General features: G+C 42.8%; 1 protein-coding gene across 1 annotated transcript in view; it reads left to right on the top strand.

Moving 5' to 3' along the window:
• The first annotated feature begins 738 nt into the window (after positions 1–738).
• USP7 (ubiquitin specific peptidase 7) overlaps positions 739–27986 on the top strand; it is a 69913-nt gene continuing 42665 nt past the window's right edge. The window contains exon 1 of the mRNA XM_066560594.1: positions 739–1122. Within this exon, the coding sequence (XP_066416691.1) occupies positions 1041–1122 (82 nt within the window). The 5' untranslated portion in view covers positions 739–1040. The remainder of the gene's footprint in view (positions 1123–27986) is intronic.

Below are 27986 nucleotides of genomic sequence, written 5' to 3'. Positions count from 1 at the left end.
GCCCCGCACAGCCACACACCCGCGGGCCCGGGCGCAAGAGGCAACCGAGCCCACGGGCCCCGCCGGAGCCCCGCGGTCCCGCGCGAGCCGGCCGGTGTCGGTGCGCGGCCGTGCGGGGCTCCCTCCGCTCCCCGCCCGGGCCCGCACGGCGAGCACGGGGCGCGACCCCCGCCAGCCAGAGCCGGGGCGAGCAGCGGGGTCTCAGCCCGGCGCAGCGGCCGCGAAGGGCCCGGCGGGCAGCGCAGAGCGGCGGCCGCAGCGCTCCTCGCGCAGGTGGCGGTGGCGGCCCTGCGGGGAGGCCGCGGCGGCAGCGGCGCCCGGCCCCTGTCCCCGCCCCTCCGGCCTCCTGGGGCGGCGGCGGCGGCCGCGGCGCTTTCCCCTCCCTCTCTCGCTCGCTCCCTCCCTCCCCGGCTGCGGGCTGTTCCCCCTCATGCGGATGTGACATTTCACGGCGTTACCGCAGCCGCCATTTTGAGGCACAGAGCGCTGGCGGCGGCGGAGCGGCAGCAGCGCGCCGGGGCTCGGGCGACGGGGGCGGCCCGCGGGCCGGGAGCGGCGAGCCGGGCGTCGGCCAGCGGCGGTGCCGGGGCGCCGGGGGGGGCGGGAGGGCACGGCAGGGGCCCCGCGGCGCCTCCCCGACTTCGCAGCGCCGCGGACACCTCGCCGGGGGAAGGGGAAGCGCCGGGCGCCGCCGGGCCCTGACTCCGGGTCTCCCGTCCCCCCTCACGGTCCCCTCCCCTCCGGCCCCCGGGGAAGCCGCCGCCCCCGGCCGGACCCTCCTCCCAGCCCCTTTTCCCCGACCGGGTGCCGCCGCCGAGATTGGGCGAATAGCGAGTAAATACGTGCGCGTCTCGCTGCCTCCGCCGGCGCCCCGCTCCCTACTCGCCGGAGCCCCGCCGCAGCCCCTCGAGCCGGGCGCTCAGTCCCGGCCGCTGCCGAGGCCCCGCCGCTCCTCCGCCCCTTCCCCTCCCGACACAGGCCCGCAGCCCCCCGCGGGAAAGGCCCAGCCCGCCGCCGCCGAGCCCCAGCCCCAGCCCGACATGAACCACCATCAGCAGCAGCAGCAGCACCAGAAGCCCGGGGAGCAGCAGCTGAGCGAGCCCGAGGACATGGAGATGGAAGGTAAAGCCGGCCAGGGCCCGCGCCCTCAACTCCGCGGAGAGTTTCCCCCTCGCTCCTCTGCCCCGCTCCCGGGGCTCCCCCACCGCCGCGTCCCCTCGGGGATCCTGGGCCGCTCTCCGCGGTAAACACGCTCTGCCCGGGCCGCTCCTGCTGGCTCCGGGGCGCGGGGAGCGCTGCTCGGCGGGGCTGCGGGGGGACGCCGGGGAAAGTTGCGGTGCGGGGCCGGGGGGGAGACGGCCCGGGGGGCTCCGCAGGAATTCGCACCGCGGGAGGGGGAGGGCGCGGGGGAAGCGCCGCTACAAAAGGAGCCCCGCGCCCCCGGACCCTCGGAGCCTCCCGCCGGGCGTGGGGCGAGCCGGGGGGGGCACGGGGGTCCGGGCAAAGTAGTTGCCGTGATTCCGGGGCAGGGTTTTGCCTGGGGCGGGCGAAGGGGACGCGGCTGTCGCGGGGCTCCCCGGCGGGGCGGGCTGGGGGCTGCAGCCCTGCCCTGCCCGGCCGCTCATTGTATGCAGGCAGCTACGCTGCTCGCCATTTTTAATTAACCCTCCTCCGAGGGTTATTTACAGAACCCGCTGCCGGCCGGGCCTGCGCGGGTCGGCGGGCAGCGCTGGCCATGTGTAGCGCCTGCACAGCCCGCGGCCCGCATCCTGCACCGTCATGCAGTTGCGCTGGTTCCATAAAGGAGGCACTACGTTTGCATGTTCCCTACCCCCGTCCGGTGTAGTCTCCAGTGGTGCCTTTAGCGGGGCTTTTTTTTTATTTTTTTTCTTTTTCTTTTTTGCGTTGTGGTGTTGTTTTTGCACGCCCTCCCCTCCTCTGAACAACACCTTCCATCTGAATTCAACGCTGTAAAATTATTTTGGGCAAACGTACGGCGGGGTTTCGTTCCCAAAGGAAGGACGGCCACAGTGAGCTAGCTACTCGTACTGATTGACTTGGAGGTCAAAATCACCAAGTACCTAAATATCGTTTAGAACGCCTGGCTGTGAAGATGACAATTCTCATTCAGCCTGACATAAATACCCACTAGCACAGGATATTTTGCTTGAAAACGGGACAATCGACTGGGCACATGTACCTTTCTGGTAAATAATAACCACTGAAATTGGGAGGAGTGAAGGTGCTTCAGTGGAAGTTTGTCACAGTGACTGTGAGATTGCATGTCAATTTTAGAAGGTCATTACATAAAGCCTGACTTTTTAAAACATAGATGTCTATTTCATACAATAATGGCTAGAACTTATTTACTATCTAAGTTACTCTTAGGTTCTGTTTTAGTAAAATCTCCAGAGTGATGTTTCTATACAATGAGACAAATAAGTAAAAGGAGTTGATTGAAAATATACCTCTTATTTGTATACATACAAGTATTAGTGTCTTGTGGGTTACAGTTTCCAGCAGATTGTTTGACAGTCATTAGTAATCTCTATTTTCTCAGTGTCCTTTTTAAGTCCTTTAGAATATTGACTGTATTTAGTGTGTTTATTTTGAATTTTGTGGGCTGGATGCTCTGCCATTCTGGACTCACTGTGACATGCTGGACATTTTTATGCAGTTTAAGGATGTTCTGAACTTCTCTGGATTGCGCTCCCTCTGCCACTGGGAATACAGGAGTCCAAAATACATGCAGAAATCACTGATGGTTGTGAAAATCATGCTGAGGACCACTTCCATCGGAGGAAAGAGTCTCTGCACACGTCAACATAGTGACACTAAGAATACATCATTGTCTCAGAAATCTATTTGTAATCTATTAGAACACACACAGCTGATTCCAACTGATATGACAAACTTGGTAATTTTTGAGACTTTACAGAACTGTCCATTTATATAAAAACAAAGCCAGAAAAGTTTGGCCTGTGGAGGTTTTTTCCCATACTTGATTTTTCTTAGAGAAACATGTTAATTTTACTGGAATGCAGAGATCAGCTTATTGCTAACTTCTAATAAAAGTTGACATCATGGGTATACGTTAATTTAATGTGTAAAACAATGTTTGTCATCTTAATATATGGGTGTTAGTGTTTTCTTTAGAGATGTTTTCAAGCAGTGAGGAAAATGCTTAATAACATGTAGTTAGCTTAATTTTAACATGCACAGAGCAGTATTGGATGCCATTCTTCAGTGAGTGATCACATTAGATTTAGGAGGCATGTGAAGAATGCACAGTGGAAAATTGCACATCTTGATTTGAAATTACTTGAAGGTTTGCTCAGTCTGTGTACAGCTACACTAGATGAACAATTTTTAAAGAGTGAAATAACAATTTTAGATGTAGTAATTGAAGTGTGGAATTAAACTCTTCAGGGTTGAATCAGATAAGGTATTTTGAGTGTTTGCTCTCATGTCCCTATTTTTTTCCTCTCTCCTTTCCCTTATGACTAATTTACTTTTCCTTGATGACCTTATGGACACTCTGTGTAAGTGAAAGTACTGCTGGACAGGGCTTTTGGACTTCCCAAGGGATGAGGACATTTGCTTTAGAAAGGAACCTTAATCTCTGCATGAGGGAGGAAAGCAGCAGTGCCAGCCACGGTAAGGGCCAGGTACACGCTCAGCAGCACCAGGGCATGGATGCAGCCTCAGCTGCCTGCAGTGCTGTGTGTCACCTGTCACCCCCCTGTGCATTTAGTCCTGTTACCCGTGGGTGTCAGTAATCAGCTTTAGCCTTACTGGGGCTTGGCACTAGTCATATGTGGACAGGGAAACTTTAAATTTCAGAGCTCAGTAGCGGTTGTGCCCCTCTAGCTGAAGGCAGCTACTGCCAAAGCTGAGGGGACACTTGGACAGCACAGTGTTTGCTGCTTCTGGCTGTCCCCTCAGGTGACACAGCAGCTGCTGGGCTACTGCACCTCCCTGGGACTATTACAAACAGAAAGTGGGGGGTTAAGATGTAGTTCAGGTTGTTAATTGGGTTCACCTTGCAGTCCCATTTAGTGCTGTGTGAATGTGGTGGGGGCATTGGGGCAGGAAGGAACAAGACGGGCAGCTTGAGGTGGCACAGGTGGTGACAGTTACCTGGCCAAATTCTGTCACTGCTCCTGCATTCTGTGTGCACCACTCATTTATTTTCTGCTGCACAAGAGCATGTGATTCTGGCTGCCTTGGCTGCCTTTGGGCCGAAACAGAGTGGGAGTGTGCAGATGAGCCGTTGGTGCCTGGGTATTAGATAAATTAACAGTTTGGGGTGGTGATTAGTAAATTATCCTGTGGAAATTCTGAAGTTTATTTGTATGCTAAATAAATTTAGTGGAAGAAATAAATAATAGTTTTTTCTGTACTGTAAGTAGGGTGTGTAGTTTGCTTTATCGTGCGAAGAATTAGTGCTGTAGCGTTGCTAGTGAGTTGCTCTATAAAGTGTAATTGAATCCAAGTCTGATACTTTATATATGCTTCCTCTGTAACATCTTTTCACAAATGCCTGAGCTTCAAAGAACTCTGCTTAATACAAATCTACAGTTACATGTTGCATAGAGTTCTTTCATGAAAAGTCTCATTTGCAGCTTAATAACTGTAAGTTTGCCTTGTTTATAATTTGAATCTGGTTTTTTGTAGGTTCAGCCTCTGCCCATAGTTCCATAGGTACGTGTGTTTCTCATTAGGGAAGTTTCTTTCCTAAAGTAGCCAGTGCAGGCTTAGCTACACAGTGTCACAGGCAGGGAACATGCAGTGACTGGTTGTTCAGGTTGCATTGTTGTGTTCTGTCCTTGTGTCAGCTCTGCAGCCTCTCAGGCAATGCCATCTTTTGAGTTTCCCCTTAGTTTGGGCAATTTAAAATTGAGACTTGAATTGCAGATGAAATAATGCAGCATTTGTACAAAAAAAAAACCCGGGAAAAACCCAACATGTCTGTGTGTATGTGAAAAGTTTAAAATCACACTATTTTGCTGTTTCCATGCAGCTGAAAGTTTGTGCTCCTTGTTCATTCCTGTTTTGCTCATTACTGACAGAATTTGCTAGATTTCAGTCCCACTGTGGAATACTGGTCTCAAATACTTAACTTATTTTTGCCTGACTTCTGAATGCTTGCTTCCCTCTCATATTTTGTCCTCGTTAGTATTCTCAATTCCTGGCAATTTAATGTCATTTGCATACATAATCCAGTGTTCACTTCTTTTCTGCTTGCTTCTATGCCTTCCTCCTGAAGACCTGTATCCCTCTTTTTCCCTGTGTTCCTTTGCTGTCTTCTATGTTGCCTTTAGCCAGGTGGTAATAAAATGAGGCTGTGTCTTTGAGAGGAGAAAATGCAGACTAATTTCATTATACAGCTGTAGGTATCTGCTTGTTTATGTGTTCTTCCTGCCCCTTCCCCTCTCCAGCATTTTCCATGAAAGAGATGATGGTCAAGCAAGGAAGTATAAAAATGCTGATGCAGTGGACAACGAGCAAAATTAGGTTAATTCTGGGGTTATACCTAGAGCAGAGAACCAGGCCTGGCCTCTTACTTGCAATAATGATCATGTTTGGTAGCTCTGGAAACAGCTTGCTTGGCCTTAGGAGAAGATGTGCATTGATCATTCTCAAGTAGCCACTTCATGCCAACCAAGAGAACAGCCTTGGTGGCTTCTGGAGAGTGCAGGCTACGTCTGGAGTTCCTTCTGTGCATCCTCCATAAATCTCCACTGTGGATTCTCAGTAAGTTGTCAGATTTAGTAAATTCTCTGGGAAGAAATGGAAATAGTGGAATAGTGGAAAATGTGTGCAAGCTCCAGAGGGAAGTGCAGATCCCACACTCCTCAGGATGAGCTGTGTATCTCAGACTTCCTTACAGCACTCCAGTTGTTCATGCTGTGGACTGAATTCAGAAGTGGTGAAAACTGCTCCCTGTTGTTCCTAGGGAGTTAAACAAAGTAAAGTAGCAAGCTGTCAAGTTGTGTGAGGAGGAGCAATAACAGCCCAAGCTACTTTAAAAAAGCAGGTGAAGATAGTTGTTTAAAACTAACTGAATCAGTTTCATTGCTGCAAAGTAATTTATCACAAGAAAATCTAAACAGTGCATCCAGCTTGTAGCAGTTAAACCAGTTTAGCCAGTACATCTTGCATGACATCATCTGATATTTGGGGTAAGGGTGAAAATGAACTGGTTTAAAGCTTGTGAAGCATCCAATTCTTCTTGAATGATAATAAATTTAAAATAGGGCATTGTTTGCTTTAGTTTGTGCTTTGAGGTGGCTCAGATCAGTTGCTTTAGTTTGACTTTGTATCTTGGGGCTGTAGGGCTCAGGGCTCTTGATTGTGAGGGAGTAAAATACTGGGTGGCTTCCAATACAAGTTATTAGTAATCCATAGCAAGTATGCTTTTCCCCCTGAAATACATATGTGTATTAATATATTCAAAATCTGCTACATACTGATTTGACATTACCAGCAACAAGATTAACAGTTCTTAAAAAGTGTTCTGACAAATAGAAGGGGGGCTGGAGATGGGCTATCTTATTTGTCAAGTTATTAAATATATAGTGTTGTTTTCTGAAACATTTCCATTGGTCATTCTAATTGCTGCAGTGGTTATAGCATTTTAATTTCATATAGTAGCAAAATGAGTGAAAGTGCACCTAATCAGTGGCAATGGCTGTAGCACAATCTGTGCATATTGTTGCAGGCTTAAACTGCAACATTTTAACATTTCTGCTAATCCATTTATTTTTCATCTTGCCTTGCTGATTGTAGTAAAACTATTTCTATAAGTTTAGAAACATTGAATAGGGTTTATGTGACTTTCTGGCAAAATGAAGAATGGTCAGCTTGGAAATAGTGTCCTATTCTGACTTTGATTTGCCTAGATTCTCTAGAAGGCTGAGATTTTCTCCACTAGAAATAATTAGGCTTCTGGAAATTAGTAGATGGATTTTGAAAATACTGTGCTAACTATTTCCACTTTGGGGAAGACACTGTTACTGTAGTGTCTAAGAGTCTTGGGTATTTTCTTCAGAACTCAAAAATACATTTGAAAACTATTTTATATTGGACTTGATATAATCTAGAATATCACCATTTGATTGCCCAGTGTAACAGCATGGCCATATTTGTTAGGCAAAATCTATTAAAAATATTGAGATTAAGTGATAAATTTTGAGAAAATTTAAATTCCATGCTGTAATCAATACAGCATAGCTCAGTTAGTGTTTTTAGCTGCTGTTTGGCAGCTGTTTGAAACATGACCAAAATAAGTCATTCCTGACCCATATAATAGTGAGGATTTAAACAAAACCATCATGCTCTGTAGCATCAAATGTCTTAGGAGAACAGGATGTTCACTGTCTGCAAACCTGAGTTCTCCCTGACTGCAGCTGTAAAGTGAGCTCCAGAGCGATGCCACTCAGAGAAGGTGTGCCAGGAGCATCCTACTTAACTTGGGGAAGGAAAAACACTGTTCCCTCAGCCTGTTCTTGCATATGTGCTGCTGTGTGGGTCTAGACAGTCCTTCCAGGTCCTCTGCAGCAGAACCAGCCCCTCAGCTGGCACTCCAAAGCATACTGCAAGCCAGAGGAAGATGATGTGGATAGTGAGCTGGGATGTTGTATGAGGACAAAGTTCAAAATAGAATTTTTTTTTAGCAGTACTGCAGTATTTTGGAGCTGAGGAGAGGTGATGAGTTTTTTTAATATACTCACATCTCTTTGATATGAAACATAAAATTGCTGGGAAACAGAACCTGGAGCTTTATATGTTGTGTGTTAAGTGATTTAATGCATTCCAGTAGAACATGATTTAAATGCAGAAATCTGTGAAAATTATTAAGGTCACTTTTCATAATTTCCCTTTTCCTAGTGTAAATAGCAAAGGGTGTGTAGGAGTATCATTGGTGTTCACTGAGCTCTAATCTTGATCATCTGATGATTTCACAGGTTCAATGTAAGGATGTTTTTAAGAATATGGCATCTCCAGCTGTGCATGTGTGTTTTGGTAAAGGTCTAAGGACAGTTCTGGTTTAGGGTTCTAATTGTGATGTTACTCTAATACAACAATTGGTTTAATTTCTGCCACGTTTAAAACAAGGAATGGTTGTGTATTCCCACAACAGAGATTTTCCTCCTTGTGCATTTCAGTGAGTTTTCTGATATTCCTGATATTGTTCAGCAGAACTTTGGAGATTTTGATTAAATGTGAGAGTACATTAAAACTTGGTGAAGGTTTTAAACTGCAAATACAGCTTAGGAGGTTAATTTTCTTTCTGATAAATAGATCAGACATTAGTGGTGTAAATTGGTTTCATAAAATGCCTAGACAGTGAATTAAAAATGTACAGATGTTACATCTCTCTTTAGTAGATAAGGTAATAAATTATATTATTTATTTTAATATATAACATTTAAGAAGGGAGAAATTACATTTTTAAGTAGAGAAACAGACTTCTCAATATACAGCCAACCCATTGTTGTGGGAGGAAGCCACCCTGTCCAGGCACTGGGGCAGCTGTGCCACCCCCTCTTGTTGCTGCTGTGTGCAGCTGAGCCTTCATCCCTCAGCAGAGGAGGAGGAGGACTTTTGGGGAGGTGCTTTGAAGTTGCCCATGTTCTGCTGTTCTCCCACCGTGCTGGACATGGTTGTGGCAGTGACAGAGGCTGGTTTACCAGCAATGTTGTGTTCCAGTGTGCAGGGATTGGGGTCTAAAGGTGCCCCCCCCGTGCCTGGCATCTTTGTTTCTTTTCATTGCTGTTTTGCCCATCAGCTGGGATAAGGGACCATTATAAATTCAGTCCTACCAGGCTGCCTCAGCCCCCTGTATGGCTGTGCTCTTCAGCAGTATGCTGGTTTGGACTGTAACCGGTTGCATTTTTTAGTCTTGACAGTCTCTGCTGGAAAAGAATGAAGAGATTAAGAAATGTTTGGGGAGTGAACATTTATTTTTTATTATTTCTTTCCTTCCCCTCCCATCTAAAAATGCATATTATCTTAGTCAAGGTGGAATTCTGAATCCTGGTACATTGCCAGGTACAGGTGATTTCTGCTTCATTGGTTTTTTCAAGACCAGAGATCACTTCATTTGGAGTTGGGGCAGAACTTGGATTCTCCCTTCCTGCTCACAAATCCAGACAGTTCCCTTGATGCAGCTGCCTCTTTGCTGCTCAGTAGTTGTGAAATGTGTCTCAGTTACTTATCACCAGATATTTCTGGTAACTGCAATCAGGTAACAATTTTTTAGGCACAAGTTTTCCTTCAGACCATTTCTTAATTTTTCCAGTTACATAAATGATTAATTTGCTTCTTAATTCAGCTTCAGATGGAGCTGACTGGACACTCACATGCTGCTGTGTGGGGATACATGGTTCGGGTCCTAAGACAGTGTCAGGTGTACTTGTTGTAAAAGGAAATTTGCATAAGCAGAGTTTGTGTGAACCTTTTATTGTTCATTAAATCAAGCTAAGGATTAGTTAGATTTCCTTCTCCCTTGGCAATAGCAAGGAACTGACCTCTTCTAAAGAATTTTTCACCTGGTTAGTGTTAGTTGCTTAATAATATCAAGGGGTGAACCTAATTCTAGAGGACAGGAGAAACTATTAGAAGTTGAACACAGAGATAACTCGAATGTGTCTGTATATGGTAGGAATGAAATAGTGGGTCACAAGGCACATGCAAAACCCTCCCTGCTAATAGCAATTAGAGTGGTGGTGTTTCAGTTTTCATCTGCTTTCCTCTCCTTCTCATTCTTCCTGTGTGGCTTTCACCTCCTCTATTTCAGTCTGACTGCTTCAAATACTTCTTGCACTCTGCAGCAAAAAACCAGTCCCCTTGAAAACGAATATAACACTTTGTAGTATTTCTGTCATGCCACAAAGGTAACCATAAGCTTAAGTGTTTAGTTTTTTCTTTTTTTTTTTTCCTTCTTCTTCCTAAAATTGTCCTTATGGCTGAGGATTTAAAAATAAGCAACAGTAAAATCAACCACAAATCTGCCAGAACTAAAAACTGACTTATTTCTTTAAAAGTAGTTAGTTCTGAAAGCTTAACCACAGAATTTTATAATTGTTTTTTTCCTTCAAATATACTGCTTCAGTTCCATATTGATTTTAAAGTATTTCCTTATCCTCAGCAGATTTGTCTTGTTTTTTCAACTTACTTTGTTCATCAGGCTTATGCTTTGACCTAATACTGTGCCCTGGAGTGTATTACCCAAAGCAGGAGAGAGGGTGGTGTGGGAAGGATGTGATCCTGACTGGAAAGGATTCTTGTGGCTTCCTCTGAAGGAGGGAAAGCTGTGCAGCTCCTTTGCTTATCAGCAGAGCTCTGCTGGGGAAACCCTCTTGATTTTGATAATAGCACAGATTAATGGGAAAGTAATTAGAAAGTTTCACAAGAATGGATCTCGTTGTTGATGAGCCATGGCTGCTGTGTCCCCTGTGCTGAGATCAGGACTCAGAGCCAGGAGCTCTCCAGTCCCTGCAGCTGAGCAGGAGCTGAGCTGGCTCTGGGGCAGGTTGGAGGTGGGACTGTGGCATTGCCACTGCAGAAGGGTGTGTGTAACCTCAGCATCTGTCTTCAGGCTTTTCAACTCGGGATAAAACCATTCAGCTTTATTGGTCAGTGACCTCTCTTGCTGGATTAAGAAAACATTCCAACTAATTCTAAAAGACCTTTGAGCATCCTGCAGTTACAATGAACTGAGTGCAGTGAGAGCCCATGCCTCAAGTGGTTCCCTCAGTATGTTTATCTGTTTGTTGTCTTTCAGTTCATACATACCCCAGCAGTGTTTGTGTAAATCTGTATTTCAACTAATAATTAAGATGAATAAAAATTTAGATACTTTATGCCACATTTGAGGAACAAAACTCAGGTCAATTCCAAGAGTAGTATGTGATTGCTTGAAGTGAAGCTTACTCAAGATCTGAACATGAGCCATGGGAGCCTTACTTATCCAAATGTGTAAACACGTGATTTTGCTGCTGAAGTTGTACCAGTAGCACTGAATTCAACACAGACTGCATCTTGAAGGCCCATTTTGTTCAAGATGATGATGATGATGATGATGATGATGATGATGATGATGATGATGATGATTATTATTATTATTATTATTATTATTATTATTATTATTATTATTATTATTGTCACCTGGCTTTTATTTAAATTAGTCCAGCAGAAGCCCATTTAGCAGGTGTGTGTGCTCGACCTCTGTGGAGCCAGAGGCACCAAACATCTCCCCCATCCAAGGAGTCTCTTGGCTGGTGCAGTGTCAGGTGGCTGTGCAGCAGTCCAGCTGAGAATAATGCCTGCAAGAAAGAGGATCTTAACCCAAAATTGAGCACCCAAAAGCTGCACAGAAGGTCCTTGATTTTGGTCTGGGCACCAGACTTGATGATATCAGATGACTTCTACATGCTGCTGAGAGCCAGGGGAAGAGTTGTGTCTAATTCACTTCAGTGTTGCTGCAGAGAAGAGGTTGTCTTCTAGAGCAGGGTTTTTGACTCTGTGCTTCCCTTTTACCTCCTTGCTCATAATGAGTTGAATGAAGAGATCTGAATTTAAAATAACTTCCTTATTTTGTGTTTATTTTTAACCTAGCTCAGTTCACTGGTCTGCTTTATTGTTTGGCCCCACAGACAAGTGGGTCAACTGTACTGAGGAGGCAGAAGGATGAGAAGCCATTAATGGCTTCTAGAATTTGTTTTTAAAACATACCCAAGACCCTTTATTAGACACCTGGGCCTGTCTCCCCCCAAAAATGCATTGCAGGGCTGTAGCAAAGTTCCAAAGGTATAAAATCCAAGTTTACAGAGCTCTTGGTGCAGACACATGGTTTTACCATTATAAAAATTGAATGTTGTTCAGATGCAAACCACTTCTGGGGATGAAGTTGTTCCTCTTACAGGTCTGCTTCTGCATGTCTTCATTTCTTTTACTTATTTTTTTCTTTTCTTCCCACAAGGGTATTCCTTGTGCCTTAGTATAGTTTCTTGCATTTTCCAGCTTGGAGATACATCAGAAGGGTCTTCAGTTTTTTCACCTGTATAAAGTACTTTACTATTTTCTGATTCAAGTACACATTAAAAAGTCAAACAGTTACCCAATTAATATTATAAATTTAAATAATAATTTAAATTACATAATGATCTAAATGTATTTGTGAGGGTTTTAGTCTCCTGTCCAAGTTGTCTTTTTGTGTGGGATGAAAATTTTCAGCTTGCATTCAGACCTGTATTTGGTGTTTACTGCAGCTGTTTGATCAGCCAAGGTTTCTGGCCAGTGTAATGGTACTAATTTAAACAGGAGACACTGATTTCTGGAAGATGGTTGGATAATAAAGGTTTTTAGCAGGTGTGTTAGAAGCAGAGAGTTTCAGAGTTAAGCTGCTTCCTGATCTGGAAAGTTTGCAGAAGAAGATGCGTGAAATTTCTGTCATTTTGAATTCAGCTTAAAGTGTGCCTATTGCTATTAGCATCACATTCACAGGTTAGACCTAAGAGGGTAAAAGTGGCTTAGAACTGATGATCTTAATGCTAGACAGGGTCTAGTTAGCATAGCTGGAGCAAAATGTTGGCAGAGATTACCTGGGCTAATGCTAATTTTTGATCTCTCGTTTTTAATATACCTTGAAATGCACATTAACCACCTCAGATGCATAGTTTATTAAATCAAAGGATGGGTGTACAATAGAAGTATTTAAAATTTTGGCAGCATACAGTTTTGTAAATAGATATCTGTGTTTTCTGGAGTAAGAATTTTTTTAGGTAAGTGGAGTTGTTGAGCAATTATGGTTGATTTCTACCCTAAATATGGACTGCTACCTTCTGTGAGAAGCTAGTTAAACCCTTGGTATTGGAAGCCCACTGCTGGTAGTGGATTGATTTCTACATCTTGCTCAGAGATTTGGGGGGTGGTTATTCATTTGATAACTTGTTTCTGCAGAGGGGATGCACTGCAGCCCAGAGCAGTCTCGTTCCTGACAGCACTCCCTTCCTGGGGAGCCATGTCCCAGCTGGGGACCCCTTGGGATGACAGGACACTGCTCTGTGCCCCTGTGCTTCCCAGGGCAGGGTGCACCAAAGGTACAGGAAGGGCTGCCTTGGCAGGAGAAGCTTTGAAAATGTGTAACTGCTTCCAAAAGAAAAGCTGTGCCCACCTCCTGCTCCAGCTCAGGAGGACACCTGGAGAAGGGGGCAGCTGGGAAGAGCTGCCTTGTTCTTGGCTGCAGCCTTGTCCAGGTGCTCCTTGGGCCTGAGCAGAGGAGAGGCTGCAGGGGTACCTGCTCCTCTTTCCTGCTGCCACAGAGAAAGAAGATGGTGTGTTAGCTGCCTGCCAGGCAGGGAGTGCTGCCAGCACTCAGCTCACATGGAATTTTTAGTGGTATATGTTCACTTCAGAAGTTCAGCTTATATTCATAAGATAGCTGAAGATAACTGTATACTTGGCTGTGTTGAGTGGCCTTGAATTTTCTGGGAGCTGGAATGCTTTCCTCACCACACTGTTTTTCTTTCCCATGTTGATTCACTCACCAAGATCTGTAACTGTAAGTCCTGTAGTGGTTAAATGTATGCAGCTGCCTCCTTGATCTGCAGGGAAATTTCTACTGTCTCTGTAATCTTCAGCAGTAGCAAAACCTATTTTAAGATCCTGTTTTAATGGTAGTCCAGCACCTGAATATACCTGAATAATTTGATTTATGGCCTCCCCAGATTGCTTAATCACTTTCTGTGTTGTAAGATTTGGGAGAAAATGCAAATTGCTGTAGACATGCCACTTGTAGTGGTGAGAAATACCTTCTCCTTTCCACAGACTTCTACCAGCTCTTTGAGATGTGTTCTTTCAAGCAATGATAAATACAAGGATTGGAGTTAAGTTGTTGGAGCTATATTGAAGTGCATGTTACCATTTTAAAGAGTTTATGGAGCACCAGTGAGATAGCAGGAGCCAGCAGTGGCAGGAGCAGCTGTTGTGTGCACATCATGTACCTGCCATCCCTGTGCATCATGGACCTGCTCATCCTCTGTATTTCTGAACAAAACTCAAAAACTGAAAACCCTTAATGCCCTAGAACTCCTGCTTTTCTTTCTGTTTCCCCCTGAAGATAAAGCATCATGAAGGTTTTGGACCTGTGTAAGCACAGATTCTGATTGTTGGATATTGAGAAACTGTATTGCTGGCACTTGGATTGCTGATCCTGTTCAAAATCTGGCCAGATCAAGTACATTAGTGTATGAAATAAAATGTAGGGTCATTTCTTTGATCTCAGATTAAATATTTATGTAAATCAAGTATTACAAATTCTATAAATAATACCAATACTGCTGTTTCTGATTTAGTCCTCACAGAACAGAAAGTGTGAAAGCTCTATCTTGTTGAGCCAATCTGATTGCATAGTTGTTAAAAATGATAACAAAAATCTCATAGAAACTCTGCAAGTCCAGCAGACTTTTTTCCTAAAAAAAAAGTCATAATTGTCCCTGGAAGAGCAGTTGTAACATGCAGTTAATGCAGTGCAGGCAGTGCTGTTGTGTAGCAGGAGTTTGTCACCTCAGCTGCAGGGGAGTGCCAGGATTCTCATGGAGTGCTTGGGACCAGTGTCTTACTTTGTCTGCATGTGTGCAAATGATGCATTTTGGTAGATGTGGAATAATCCTTCCTCTTCCCCAGTAGCTGGAGCTCAGCATTCAGGTGGGAGTTCCCTGTACAGCTCAGCAGGGTGAGTTCAGAGCAGTGCCTGAGAAGGAAGCTTGCAGGGATTGGGAGTGTGCTCAGACTTCAGGGCTGCTGGATTGTATTTAGGCAGAGGGAATAAGCACTATTGGCACTGAAATCCTTACATTTGTAGCCTTTCTGTTTGCTTGAGAAATTCGTTGAGTTGATTGCTAATAGGATTTGTAGAAAATAATGAAAATACTCTTCCCTCCAATTGCAACCCCAAATTTGGCTGTGAACACTTGCATGTGTTAGGTATGATGGCAATAGCAAAAGTTAAAACCAGATACCTCTAAGTTAATTGAAAAGTGTTTATCTTTGTTCTGGGGACATTTATTCTGTGTTAGTACTTTGAAGTAAATACTTTAATTTTCAAAGAAGAGAGAGTGGCATTTGCAGTGTTTTGAACACTGAAGAGCACCTTTTTATCTTGCATTGTGCAGCTCAGCCATAGTGGATGTGGTATTTCCCTGTGTGTGCAGCCTGGTCCTTGGGCTGCATTTCCTCTCTCCTGCAATTCAGCTGCAAGTGGCTTAAATCCCAGGGCCCTGCCTTGAGAAGATGGGGAGATCCTACAGCTTGACAGAAGTTTTCTGATAAAATCCCAGGGATCTCTAGCGTCCCACAGATTATCATCTAGATGTTTAGTGAAATACCTTGTTTACCCAGATTGTCTAAGTCAAAGTGAGCCAGAGATGTACTCACACTGTCCCCTTGTCTGTGTTTCTTTTTGGTCTTGTGGGGTTTCTTTGATCTTAAAGCTTGTTGAAAATGCATTAATAATAAAACATCCACAGGGACATTAAATTACCTGAGCTTGGCCATATGAATGAACAGTGTATGTTTATTTTAACATTTTTATGGTCAAAGGTTGTAATGGGGGGGAAAAGGTACATCTGCTAGGTAAAAATCTAGACAATTGTGTTGTGTCTGATGGGGTTTGTGAACAAGCTTAAACAGGTAAAGACTCTCCTGTTACATGTACACAGATAAATTTCCTGTTGTGTAGCTTTGCTGTTTGAAGTGTGCCAGTGTTGTGTTACCACCCAGATAAACCCAGCACTGCCACTTGTAGCCACCTGGCTGCTGTAGGTAAAATAACTCAATATTCTTTGAAAAGGTTGGTTTGGTTCCTTTGCTGGTCTGAGAGCTGTATCCCAGAGAGCAGCTTCTCCCCCCTGATAACCTCCAGCAAAATAACCACTAAAGTAACCATTCTCTTTTCAGTCCCTGTCAATTTTAAAATAGGAGAAGATAAAATAGTCTTTTATATCTCTTCTTATTCTTTATTGCAAAGGCACAGTGTGTCTCTTCCTTTCTTTCAGAGAAAAAGTTTCCCCCTCCGGAAGGGATAACAGTTGCAGTTAAATTATTACTGTCTCAGTAATTCTTAAATCCTGCTCTAATTCTGATTTTGACCAGTGACATCTGGAGCTTATTTGAGGTTTGGGTCAGACCTGACTGCAGTGGCATTTAAATTGGAGCTCTCTGCTTCAGTTCAGTTAGTTTATTGAATAAAAAAAATTAGTCACTTTTCAGTGGAAAAACTTGCAAATAATGCACATTAATTGCAGATACTTTTTTTTGTATGTAATTCTGTTTCTTCAGCATGATCTCTTAAATCAAGTCCTCTCTTCTTCTGAAAGAGGAACATCCTTATGGCTTCTTAATTGAATTTTTTTGGTGAAAAAGGTCTGGAGATAAGGAAGTGCCAGGAATTACATACTAGACAGTTTGTGGTGTACCTCTGTGTTTGGGTTTATTTTTCTCTTCTCCCCTGTGATCCACTGCCATGCATTATCCCATGCTTACCTCCCTTCAAGGAAAACTATTAGCAGTTTTAAAGTCGTGGAAAAGTAGTCCAGGAAAATGAGGGGCAATGAGGATCCAGTACCGGGGAAGACTGACCAATAAAATCTACTTTTGTATGCTCCAAAGGTACACTCCAAATAGTGAGAGCATTTGTGGGGTGAGAGTCGTGGCAGGAAATGTGAATGGAGCAGAAGAAGTGTGAGTAGTGAGGGTTTCCATCCCAGCTGTGTGTGAGGTTGTAGTGGCTGATGATGACACACACCACAAAACACTGCATTATTAAGAGAGAAAAATACAGCATGTGGAGTAAACTTGAGGGACTTTGTGTTGTCCTGAGACAAAGGAAGAATCATTCATCATCAACAGAATAAGGAATTTGAGATACAGCTTAGTTCAGTGATGGTGTTTATACCAGCTTCTAGCCAGAGGCAAAGCAGGAAGGCAGTAATTAATTTTGGAAGTCCTCAAAGTTTGCTTCAGGTGAGTGACACCAGCAGTGGAGTGAAAATAGAAGTAGTTGGGAAGATTTGCCAGGAAGAATAGGGTATTGAGATTGGGAGTGTGTTTCTGGAAACAAAGTGTAAGAAAGATGTAATTCACTGAGTGACACGCAGTAGCCAACTCTCCTAAAATGTGTTTTCAAGTCTGTTTTGTTGCCTTTATATTCTAAGAATAGTTGACCAGAAAGCTATTGAAATACTGTCTGAGGATTTGGCTCATGAAACAAAAAATGAATGTAATATGTAGTAAGAAAGTAAATATGCAACAAACATGTGAACAGTGAAATACAATTTCCTCTTCAGAATGTATTTCTCATGAAAAATGTGCTAATTATAATTGCTGCCACATGTGAAGTAACTCGGTTTTCCAAAGAAAAAGGAGAATTTTGACCAACTTGTTTTGTGTCCCTTTACAAGGGAAAAGTAATTAGAGTGATTATTTGGGATGGTGACACATCAGGACATTACTGTGAGCACTGAAATATCCAAGAGCCACACCATATGCAATAAACTCTGTCAGAAGCATCATTATCCCTCCACTCCTGCCATTTAGTAGCTCGTTAAAATGAAATAAAAATAAAATTACATAGGTGTGAGGTCTTCCTTCTTGAAGGCATCTCTCAAATTTCTGTTTCTGAAATAGTTGTTTGCATAAACCATGTAGTTTTGAAGTTTGCAGCTGCAGATGTTACTGTATGAGGTACAGGGTTCAAAAAGCTCTGTCTGTGATGAGGTTCTAAAAAATTGCTGGTTTAGAGGTGCTCCAGTGTATATCAGTAGGTTTTTCTTTTTTCTTATTTGTATTACAAGTTGCTCAGGTTTGGAGATGTGAATTTGGCTGTTCACAGCTCGTGTGCCTGTGCCATACACAGCAGTTTCTTTGCCTCGTGGATTTCAGTGTGTTTGTGTTAGGATTTGGAAAAGCAAGTTAGCCTCAAAATCTGTATATGGCTGGGTCTGTGTGCTGTTTTCTCTAGAATACAGAGTATTACTTCATTCCTGATTGTGATTGCTTAACTAATAGGCCTGGGGAAGCAGGGACTTGGTTCTGAGGTCCCATGGCAGCCTGTTTGGCACCAGAACAGCTGGTTGGCTATTTAACACTGAATAGTTAAACAGGAAAAGCTTTCTCAGTCACTTAAAAGTTTCCTTTTGTTTTCAGTAAGAAAAGAATGCGACTTAAAATTGCTGACAAAGAAAAAGTGATAAAATTGTCAGTGGAGTGCTTAACTGAGGATTATAAAGTTCCTGTTCTGCATTCTTTTAAGAATTCCATGGTAAATAGTGGAGACTGACACCCGAGATTCCATACAAAACAGTTTTTCAGCTGTGTTATTTCTTTGAAGAAAGTTGTTCTCCATGTAGGCAATACTAAATAATTAACACTGTTTAATGCTAATTTTGGTGTCTGCTAACATTTAGATGTTTTCAGTACAGTAACTTTCATCTTCAAAGCAGTGAAGTGAAGCTGATCTTCAGAACATTTTACAACAATAATCAGCTCTTTCTTAGAGCCTAAGTAATAATTTTCTTCTATTAACACTTGGGAGTAGAAAGGTTGCTGTCAGAATGGAAAGGGAAAATAAAGGTTAAATCTTAGTTAAAATGAACGCTGAAGAAAGTGTAAACTGCTTTGGGATTTAATGGTTCTGTGTTAAAGACTGAGGAAAACTCTTGAATCAGTGCTCTGTTAAGGCTTCTAAAATTATTTTAATGATTGCTAGTGTTCATGCTACTAAGTAGAAGAAAGCAGCCACCTGGCAGATAATTCAGTAGATTAAGGCTGGCCAGAAATTTAATAGTTGAGGTTTCTTGGGAGTGTCTAGACCCCAAAAATCTTCATGGAGACTCCAGTCAAAACAGGGACACTGTTGGAGGGAAGGGGATTTCCAAATGGGAGCAGAATGGGGTAAAGCACCCCACAGTCTCTGCTCCCTGGGGCACTGAGTCTCTGCTCCCTGCCTTTTCATGTTCAAGGCAGGGACATCACCAAAGCTCCCATCCCAGCTGGGCACCCCTTCCATGCACAGTCATTCTGTGCTTGTCCTCTTTGGTCAGGGAAGCTTTTGTAGGATGTGGCACAGCACTAACAGGCGAGGCTGGAAAATTGAGCTTGTTAAGGAGCAATCTCAAAAGCTCCTGGGAAACATGGCTTTTAGGAATTTGGGAAACTAGGGGAGAATAAGAACTCTGAGATCTATGTCTTAGAGAACAAGAAAGCAACTGCTTTTCCACATCATCCCATTTGAAAAAAGGAACATTTTTTGTTTTGCTTATTTTGCAGTTAATTTTAGATGAGAGCGTAATTACTTCTTGTTAATTACATCGAAAACAAATGTTACATTTAACCTAAAGTGTAGATTTTTTTTTGTAGTAGGAATCTCTTAAAGTCATGGTTTACTATTATATTTGAAATGTATCTGTTAGTAAACGCAGTAAAAAGGAATTGCAGTGGAAAAGAATGATTTTGTCAGCAGTGCTCCCTGTAAGGCTGGCAGGAAGCAGTAAATGTTCCTGTGTTACCAGGCTGTGCACGTGTGCGTGTGTATCGGTTCACATAAAGGACTTAACAAAGCCACCTCAAACCTCAGGCCTTGAATGGTTTAATTGTTGTTGTCGTTTTCCCCACGGTTAATCTACACTTGTAAAAGCGACCCTGATGTGAGGTTAGGATTTATCAGCACCGGGCACCCCACACTAATTGGTTCAGCTCTGCACTTCACTGCCGAGGTGCTTCTTCAGCTGCTGGGAGCAGTTCCCTGCTCAAACCAGGAGGAAACACACCCGGTGTGTGGGGCTGATGCTGCTCCCAGCCCCACACTGCCTGCGTGCTTCTCCACAACTGGGAATGGTTTTCCTGGAGTGGACAAGTATGACTTGGGCCTGCTCTTTGTTCTGAATGAAAAGTGCCAGACACTTTGGCAATAGGCATTTCTTTTCTACAGTAAAGTTTTATGGATTCTGCAAAACTGTTCTCAGTCAAGAATTTTGGGGGTTTTTAATACTTCAGGCTAGCAACAGTTTTTTATATGATTGTTCTAAAGTTCCTTATGGAAAGGCTGAATATTTGCATAAGATTAGCCCTCCTGGATTGACCAAAAATTGTTTAACCTGGTGTGTTGAGGTGTGTGAGTGGCAGATGCTGATGTTAACCATGAGTGCAGGGGAGGGATGGTGAGTTCCCTTCTGTGCTCTGCACACCCCGAGGCTGTCTGAGCCTGGCCACACTGCCTCTGTACCTTTTCACTGCTCCTCATAGAATCTTCTTCCATTCACTGCATTGCCTTTGGAAGTGAACTGGGAATAATAAAAGCTTTGTGTAAGTTCACTGTGCTGCTGCATTTTGAGCGCTGAGTGCAGCCTGGTTAACAGCTTGCTTCCCTCCTCCATCTTGAAAAGATATAGAAGTAAAGAAGTTTCAACAAGGAAAATAAAGATGATACAAGGTATCAAGTGGCTGTTTAGAGGTATTATTTGAGTAGACTAGGAAGGGTCCTGGATAACTGAGGAAAGATGTGCTAAAAGTCTGGAGAGCAGATTTTGTTTCTTTAAACTTGCATTCTGGTAATTTAGTACAAAGTCCCTTGTGTATTCCAAGGAGTAGAAAATCCCATATCCTCCTCATTAAGAAGCCAAACCAGCACACGTGACAGTCTTGATTTACAGTTCTTCTGTATAAACAATACCTTTCTGGTTCCATATTGCATTTCAGATTGCTCAGTGCACTGTGCTAAGTAGAGCCTGTAGAAGCCACCACCTCAAGGAAAACATAAAAGGTACTGTGCTACTGAGATCTTCCAGTTGTGCATCCCAGCTGGGCAGTGTACACACGTCCAGTGGCATGGCAGAGATCACCACTCCTTGTCTCCTCAGGGACACAGTGTTTGCATTTTTCTGGATTAGCCAGATGAACTTTGGAGATGCTTTGGCCAGGGATTTCAGGCTGCTTTGCTGTAACAGCCACCTCTGAAACATGTTCCATAGTTACAAGAAAGTACTCCTTTGAGGATATTTGATGCTGACTCCTTTACTATGCAGCAAAGAAGCCTGGATTTAAGCTTGTTTGTGTTGTCAGGTAAGAAGGAAATATGATTAACTGTGCTTGCCTGCTTTTTCACACTTTTATATAGTTTTAAATGTTATTTTCCTGAATCTGATTTATTTGCCTTTCCCTCTTCTCAGCAAAGCCTGTCTAGAACTACCAGCTACCTGCAACCACTGAGTCAGATTCCATGAGCCTGGAATACCTTAAGTATCTATCCATTTCTCTGCACAGCTGGGAGCATAAGGAAGAAGAGGGAAAACAAGATCAGTGTTAGCAAATCTCCAGTAATAAAGGGAGACCTTTAAAAGCATTACTGAAAATAGCAGGAAGAAGTGCTGGAGGTGTTAGATCCCTAAATGGGAGGGATTTGGGCACATTGCACAGTTCCTGTGGCTTGCAGTGATCTTTTCTGTTAAGAGATAAATTAAAAGATGGGACTAAAGTAGGTGATTTATATTTTCTGCTCCTAGTGCCTATAAAATTAATTCCAGTGCAAATCCATATTGTTATCCAGTGTTCTTCTCTACTAGGAAATTCATTTGGCTTTTTAACTCCAACATGGACAGATCAACTGTGTTTCAACAGTTAAAAAATCACATCACTATTAGGAAAATACATTCGAGCTACCTTCCTACCTAGTGTGAGCAAAACTCAGCATGCTCCAAGGCTGAGTTCAGGAGTGAGCAGTGCAGTTAGCATTTGCTGCAAGGATGAATCTGGTCTCAAAACAGAGTTACAGAATCTGAATTGTGGTGAATAATATTTTGACTCTGTAGCAAAGTTACTGCGCAGAAGCAGTGTACCTTCAGAGCTGGTTTGGGCAAGTGGTGTGTGTGATCATACCCATGTAAGGCAATGTTTTGTGCTACTGGTAAATGTGCAAAACCTTTTTGCTGCTCAAGCATATGGTGAGTGTTCAGTTATTGTATTTAATTAAATAGATGTACCCCAAGATTCTCTGAGACACTGTGGGTTGCACTCTTCCGAAATGATACAGAAGTGAGTTCTGAAAAATTTTTGTATCTGAGTGATAGAAATTGTGGTGGTCCAGGTGGTGTGCTTTTCTGGACTTCCACAAGGAGAGGGAGGTGCTAATGGGAGCACAATCACTAATTACATAACGTGCTTATATTATTATCCAAATGTACTCATTTTAATTGCTTTTTAATTGTCTGTCTTTAACACACCAAGAACATGTCCACAGCACTGTAGCATGCTGGGTATAGTGTCACACAAATGTAAATAATCTGTGGCCCTTGGACTGCCCTGCCTCCAGCTGAGGCTGCATCCTTTTCTTCCCTCTTTCAGAACTTCATTTTTTCTGTGAGTAGTTTTGCAGCCTCTCTAGTGGTGCCACAGATGGCAGCCTTTGTTGTTGCAGTAGAGAAGGCTATTACTTAGAGCAGTAAAACACGAGGAGGGGTGTGATACTGGAAAAACACATTGTTCAGGGTGTGTTCGGTGGGTTGGGACCGAGTGCCCGAGCCGCAGCAGAGATGTAATCACACTGCCATCTCTGGAATGTGCAGAGACAAGACCTGACGAGTTGGGGAAGCTGCTTCTGTAGCCTTGCTGCTCTAGATACAGCCAGGAGAAGGTAGTGCAAGTCCAGGAGCTGCTGCCATAATAGGTCATGACACTTCTGATGTTTCGGCCTTTACTGATCATGGAAGAAAATAATTTATCTTGTCAACTGTTCTAGTTAGTGTTTTTTGAGTATTACAGGGTAGCCAGAAGCAGTCTTCCTGCCTTTCTTCCTGATCTGATAGTTTTCTAGAAGCACAGCCTAAGCTAAAAAAGCTCTTCAGACTAAGAAAAGGAACTGTGAAAGATTTTTCAGCAGGCCTTCTCTTGCCCTGATGACTGCCAAGAGGTTGTGACACTGTACACTGCATAAAGCCAGGATAATAAGACAGGCAGATTGGTATCTTCTGCTAAATAATTTCACTGTACTGAAGAAAAGCTCATGCTAGTGCTGCTGTCTACCCCAGTTATTAAACACCTGGGACTTAAAAAGCTTTTGAAAGGTCCTTTGAAATGTGAAGGCTGCCTATACACACTCTTCACCAAGAGCATCAAGTTGTAATTTTGTTGGATAATTATGGGTGTGTTGTTAGTGTCCAAACTGAACTCTAGCTCATGCAGTCTTTCATCTGACACTGAATGAATTCATAAAGCAAAGGGTTAAGCTAATGAAAGCAGGTAATTTAGTCACTCTTGGTATCAGTAAATTTTTGGGATGACTTCTTCAATGGCAGCTTAAAGTCCACTGAGAAGTTGTATTCATAATACCTTAAATGCTTTTAATGTGTCAGTAGGATGTTAATCATATTTTTAAGGCATTTTAAGAGTTTTGTTTTGTAAAGTGCCATCAGACTGCTTCTGTCTTTGAAGATTAGCAGATAAATAAGTTGCTGCCGCAAACTGCTTAGTTATAGAGCAGGTTCTGCGTAGGCTATTTGTTCTCAGCTGGTTTTCTGTCCACAAAGTTACATTGTACCTCCCATTTATTTTCCCATGAAGATAACTGTATCAGTGGGGTGAAGCTTCTAATACTCTTTACCTTACAGACTGGTATTGTTCATGCATGTTGTTCAGTGTTCAGGGGCTTCTTAGAATGTAACTGCTTTGTTTTATCGAAGAATAGAATAATCATGTACTCTATTAATACAGTTTTGTTCCCATCCATTAGTTACATTGGCACAGTTAGAAACCAGTCTGGCCATCCTGTGCTTTGTCAAAATGTCCTCTTTGGCCGGGCAGAGCCAGTGATGGGAATGCAAGGCAGCAGCAGCATAATGATTGATCAGTGTGATAATAAGTGGTGGCTGCAGTGTTGTTACTGTCTGTCTAGTCATTGCTACATATTCTGTGGGCATGGCAGAGATGAGGCTGCTTCCAGGAAGTTGTCCCATCCCAGTTCTTCATTTGCTGTCTTGTGTAACATCATCTTCTGTGGGAGACTTGCAATTCCCAGTCAATAATGCAATAATTACTTGTTTCAGATGACAATTAGAGAGCAAGAGACTTGTGTATAATACTGCTTCATTTTTGTTTTGGTTTGTTTTTTTTTTTAAGATGTAATGTTGACTGCTTGCTCTTTAGTAAATAAATATCTTTTCTCCTTTCTTTCTAAATGTAATAGAGCAAATTTTGAAAGGATTGAAGATCTTTAAACCTCATTTCCCTAGCTAGAAGTCCCCTTGCTTCCTATGCCCCTTATACCTATTTCCCTTAGTCTGTAAGTTTGGCTCTGCCTCCTGATACTTCTCTAGAAGCTTTTCCCCCTGAAGACTTAGTCATTGTCCTTCATAACTTTCTTGTTGAGGTACATACATTCCTAGGTACACCTTTTGACTGGATCAAGTAATGAACCATGAAAAAAGAAAAATTATAAATGAAACCAAAGCAAATTTCCCCCAGCTTTGCTAATGGGAGAATTAACTTTTAACTAAGACAAATGATAAATAATATTTACAAGTAATGGAAACATCCACGACAGCAGTTATCTACATCTTGATCCATAAGATCATGGGGGTTTCTGTACTTCCCTTTTCCCTTCTCCCATTCTTCTGGCCAAACTAATCTCAGTCTCTGTTCCTGTTTGATACATTTGAAGTGTTTCAGGTAAATTGCTTTATTTTTGGATGCCTTTTGAAAGGCAGCCACAGTACAGAAATTGCTTGATTCCTCTTCAGATTTTTTGTTATAGCAACCTAGGAGTGTGTTGTAAAAATGAAACTGTATGGAATGCTTTTCATTTAATTCCTTTTCTCTTGAGTCCCTTTGTGCAATAAGTGCTGTTTGTATTCTAACTGCAGGTAGGGATTAGAGGCCAAATAGTTTCTCTTACTTTGGAAAAGCTGAGTTCTTTCAGAGCAAGTGAGGGGAAATTTTTGCACAGAACACTTCTAGTAGTTCAGAGATTGACTTCTGTAAATGAATTCCATTCAGATCATGGAGCTGGGAGCTTGTTTGGCTTATTTTGGTATGTGTGGTTGTTTTGGTTTTAGTTTTTGGCCTGGGTATTAGGTTTTTTGTTTGGTTGGTTTTTGATTGTTCTTTTTAAACCCTGCCCTACCCTCCTGGGAGCCACTCTATTCATCTGGCTTTCAGAGCAGTGGTTTCCAGACTTTGGGAGAAACAAGCTGCTGGAGCTCAGAAGTTTTCCTGTGAGCTGTTAGAGCCACATGGAAACCAGTTCCACAGGAGTGCCTGCAGCCCCTTCCAGCATGGCCTGGGCAGTCTGTGTCCAGAGTGCTGAAGTAACCTCTTGGCATTGTTACTTCCAGCTCAGGGCAGGTATATGTTCATCATCTTTTTCATATTTTTCAAACTTTCTTATTTGCTCTGAAGAAGCAATTTTCTTGCTTTCTGGTTGAGTCTCTTTAGTGTCTTTTTTGCACCACCACAGTTCGGTAACTGCTTTGGAAAGCTTGGCATTTACTGCTTGCTTTAGAAATTTTTCAATTATGTATTTTGATATGCTGCCCAATAGCTACAATAGCAAGGATCAATTTGGTGATTGAAGAGGTGATATTTATTATAGCACTTGAAAACACAGAATGTTTATTCATTATTATTTCTAGCAGTGATGATTTCTTAATTTTTTTTTTACTTGTGCGCTATTATCCATGTTAGGCTGGTATTTTAAACTAAGCACTGAAGTAAACTTTTAGATATTGATTTATTTAAAATACTGCTACATTTTAAAATAATAATTGTTAAAAACTTTTGAAGAGATTATGGTTTGTTCCACAGTAGATGTTGTAGTTAGTGCAGAGGACCATGGCTTTGCTGGGCTGCCCTGAAGGGGTGTAACAGCTTTGGGTCCTGACACTGAGTTGCAAAGCTAGACCTGGGCTGTGTGTTGAGCATGCAGTGGATATCCTTGATGCTGATGTAGGTTGACTGTTACAGCATAGATTTTGCTCATTTGCATTCTATGACTTTATTCTTATCTCCGGCCACCTGATATTTTTGCTCAGTAAGTTCTTGTCCCAGTGTTTATGGCAGCTTCACTCATCCACTGGAATTCACACACACCCCCCCCCACCCCCTTTATCATATCTGTATATAGTGTTGTATTTGTATTTGAAAAGAAAAATGCTCTTTTAAAACTTTCATGAAGGCTTTGATTCTGGAATGTCTATTTAGTCCAGCAGAAGAGGAGAAAGTTGTGTTGTTTTCTGCTTTCCCTCACTAAAAGCAAGACCCTGGATGTGAAAGTTCATGGTATTCTCCAAGCTGCTGCCAGCAGTGAATGACTGACTCCCTTCAGGCTGCTGAGGATGCCCTTGGTACAGCTCCCTGCTCATTTTGGGGTTGCTGTGGCACTGCTGCATGGGGAGCTGTGCAGGCTGTGTGCAGGGACTGTGAAAGCCCTCAGTGCCAGCGATTTCCAGCGTGAGGCGGATGTGTGTGATAACTGTAACCAAGTTTTTAGTATCACTATTACTCCTTCGCTGTGGTCTCCTTAACCTCAAAAGGAAACAAATGTTTCATAACCTGCTGCCCAGACTGCTTCAGTTTCTCCTCTGTGGCTGCCAGCTCCAGAAGCTAATGACAAACATTATGGATAAGCTTTCAGACTTTGACTATGGCTGTGATGTGAGTCATGACTGAAAGCTTAGTGAAGCTATAGCTTGCTGTGATCCTTGTTCAATAGAGGCAGTTCCTGCTGTAGTGGAATTGCTGTGCTTGTGCAGTCATTCTGTAGCTTTTGGCCACATGTGACTGCAAACACGTGTTTGTGCTGAGCTGTGTCCTGCAGCTTAGGGACAGAGCACTCTGCTCTGCTCCTCTACTAGAACTGCATTTAAGTTATGCCAGAAGCCACATGAGCTTGACAAAATTTTTTTCCACTTTCTCATCAGTAGGAAAAAATATGGCAAACTGAGATTCCTTCCTTGTAGATTTGAATTGTTGGGAACAGTAGAACAACAGAGCAATGTATCTTACTGTGACACTTGAGTTCATATTATTGAACAGGCTGAATCCATCAGAAAAGCTTTTTTTTGAATACAGAGGTCATTTTAAAAATCAGTGCTGCTGTTTTAATTCTGATTGCTTAATAGTGTGAGTATTTATATATGATGATACTGATCTCATAGTCCATAACAAGCAGATTTTTTTTTCATATATATACTTTCTGTAGGGTCTGTCATTATATGGCAAGTTTATAGATGGGTTTTTTCCTTCTCTATCCCTCTTTCCCCTGCAGCAATTGCCACAACCATTTTGCTTTCAGGTTTTCATCTCAGCACTTCAGTGGCAGACTTAGTCAATGGGGGATGAGGAGTGTGCACCTGCAGAGTCACATATATAATCCAGTAATTTTTTGTGTAAGATGACTGACACTTCTTATCAGCTTCCCAAACTGTGGCATCACGCTCCAGTTTTGTTCCAGTTGCGCTTCTCAATGTTTAGACTTAGTTACTGAAATATCATGAATGCTGAAATAAGTGAAAGCTCTTTTTTGTGCACTAACTCACTAATATCTGAAATGTCTCTTCTTGGAAGTTGTCTTAGCCTCCAAACTCAGAGACCCCCTGTAAACTCTTTGTATTTTTCATTTGTAACACAGTGCCATAGGCAGAGAGAAAAAGGTATGTGATGTTAAATGTTTCAGAAGAAATTGTCATCACTATTTTTCATGTTGCCTTGCATTCCTTTTTGTAACAAAAGAATATCTACAGAGGTTCATGTGTTGCATTTTGAGGAGGTGAAAAATAATTGCTTACGAAACAGTCTTAGTGTCTACAAATTTGCTATTGAAAGCTGTATTCATTGAACATTGCAGTAATGTATTTAAAGAGTTAAAAACATTTCCTATTCCTAAAGTCACTTTGTTGTGATGCTTCCTTAATTGATGTGGTTTATGTTAACTT

This window comes from Molothrus aeneus, chromosome 16 (assembly GCF_037042795.1).
Source record: "Molothrus aeneus isolate 106 chromosome 16, BPBGC_Maene_1.0, whole genome shotgun sequence".
Lineage (NCBI taxonomy): Eukaryota > Metazoa > Chordata > Aves > Passeriformes > Icteridae > Molothrus > Molothrus aeneus.
This window is presented reverse-complemented; position numbering and strand designations above follow the sequence as displayed.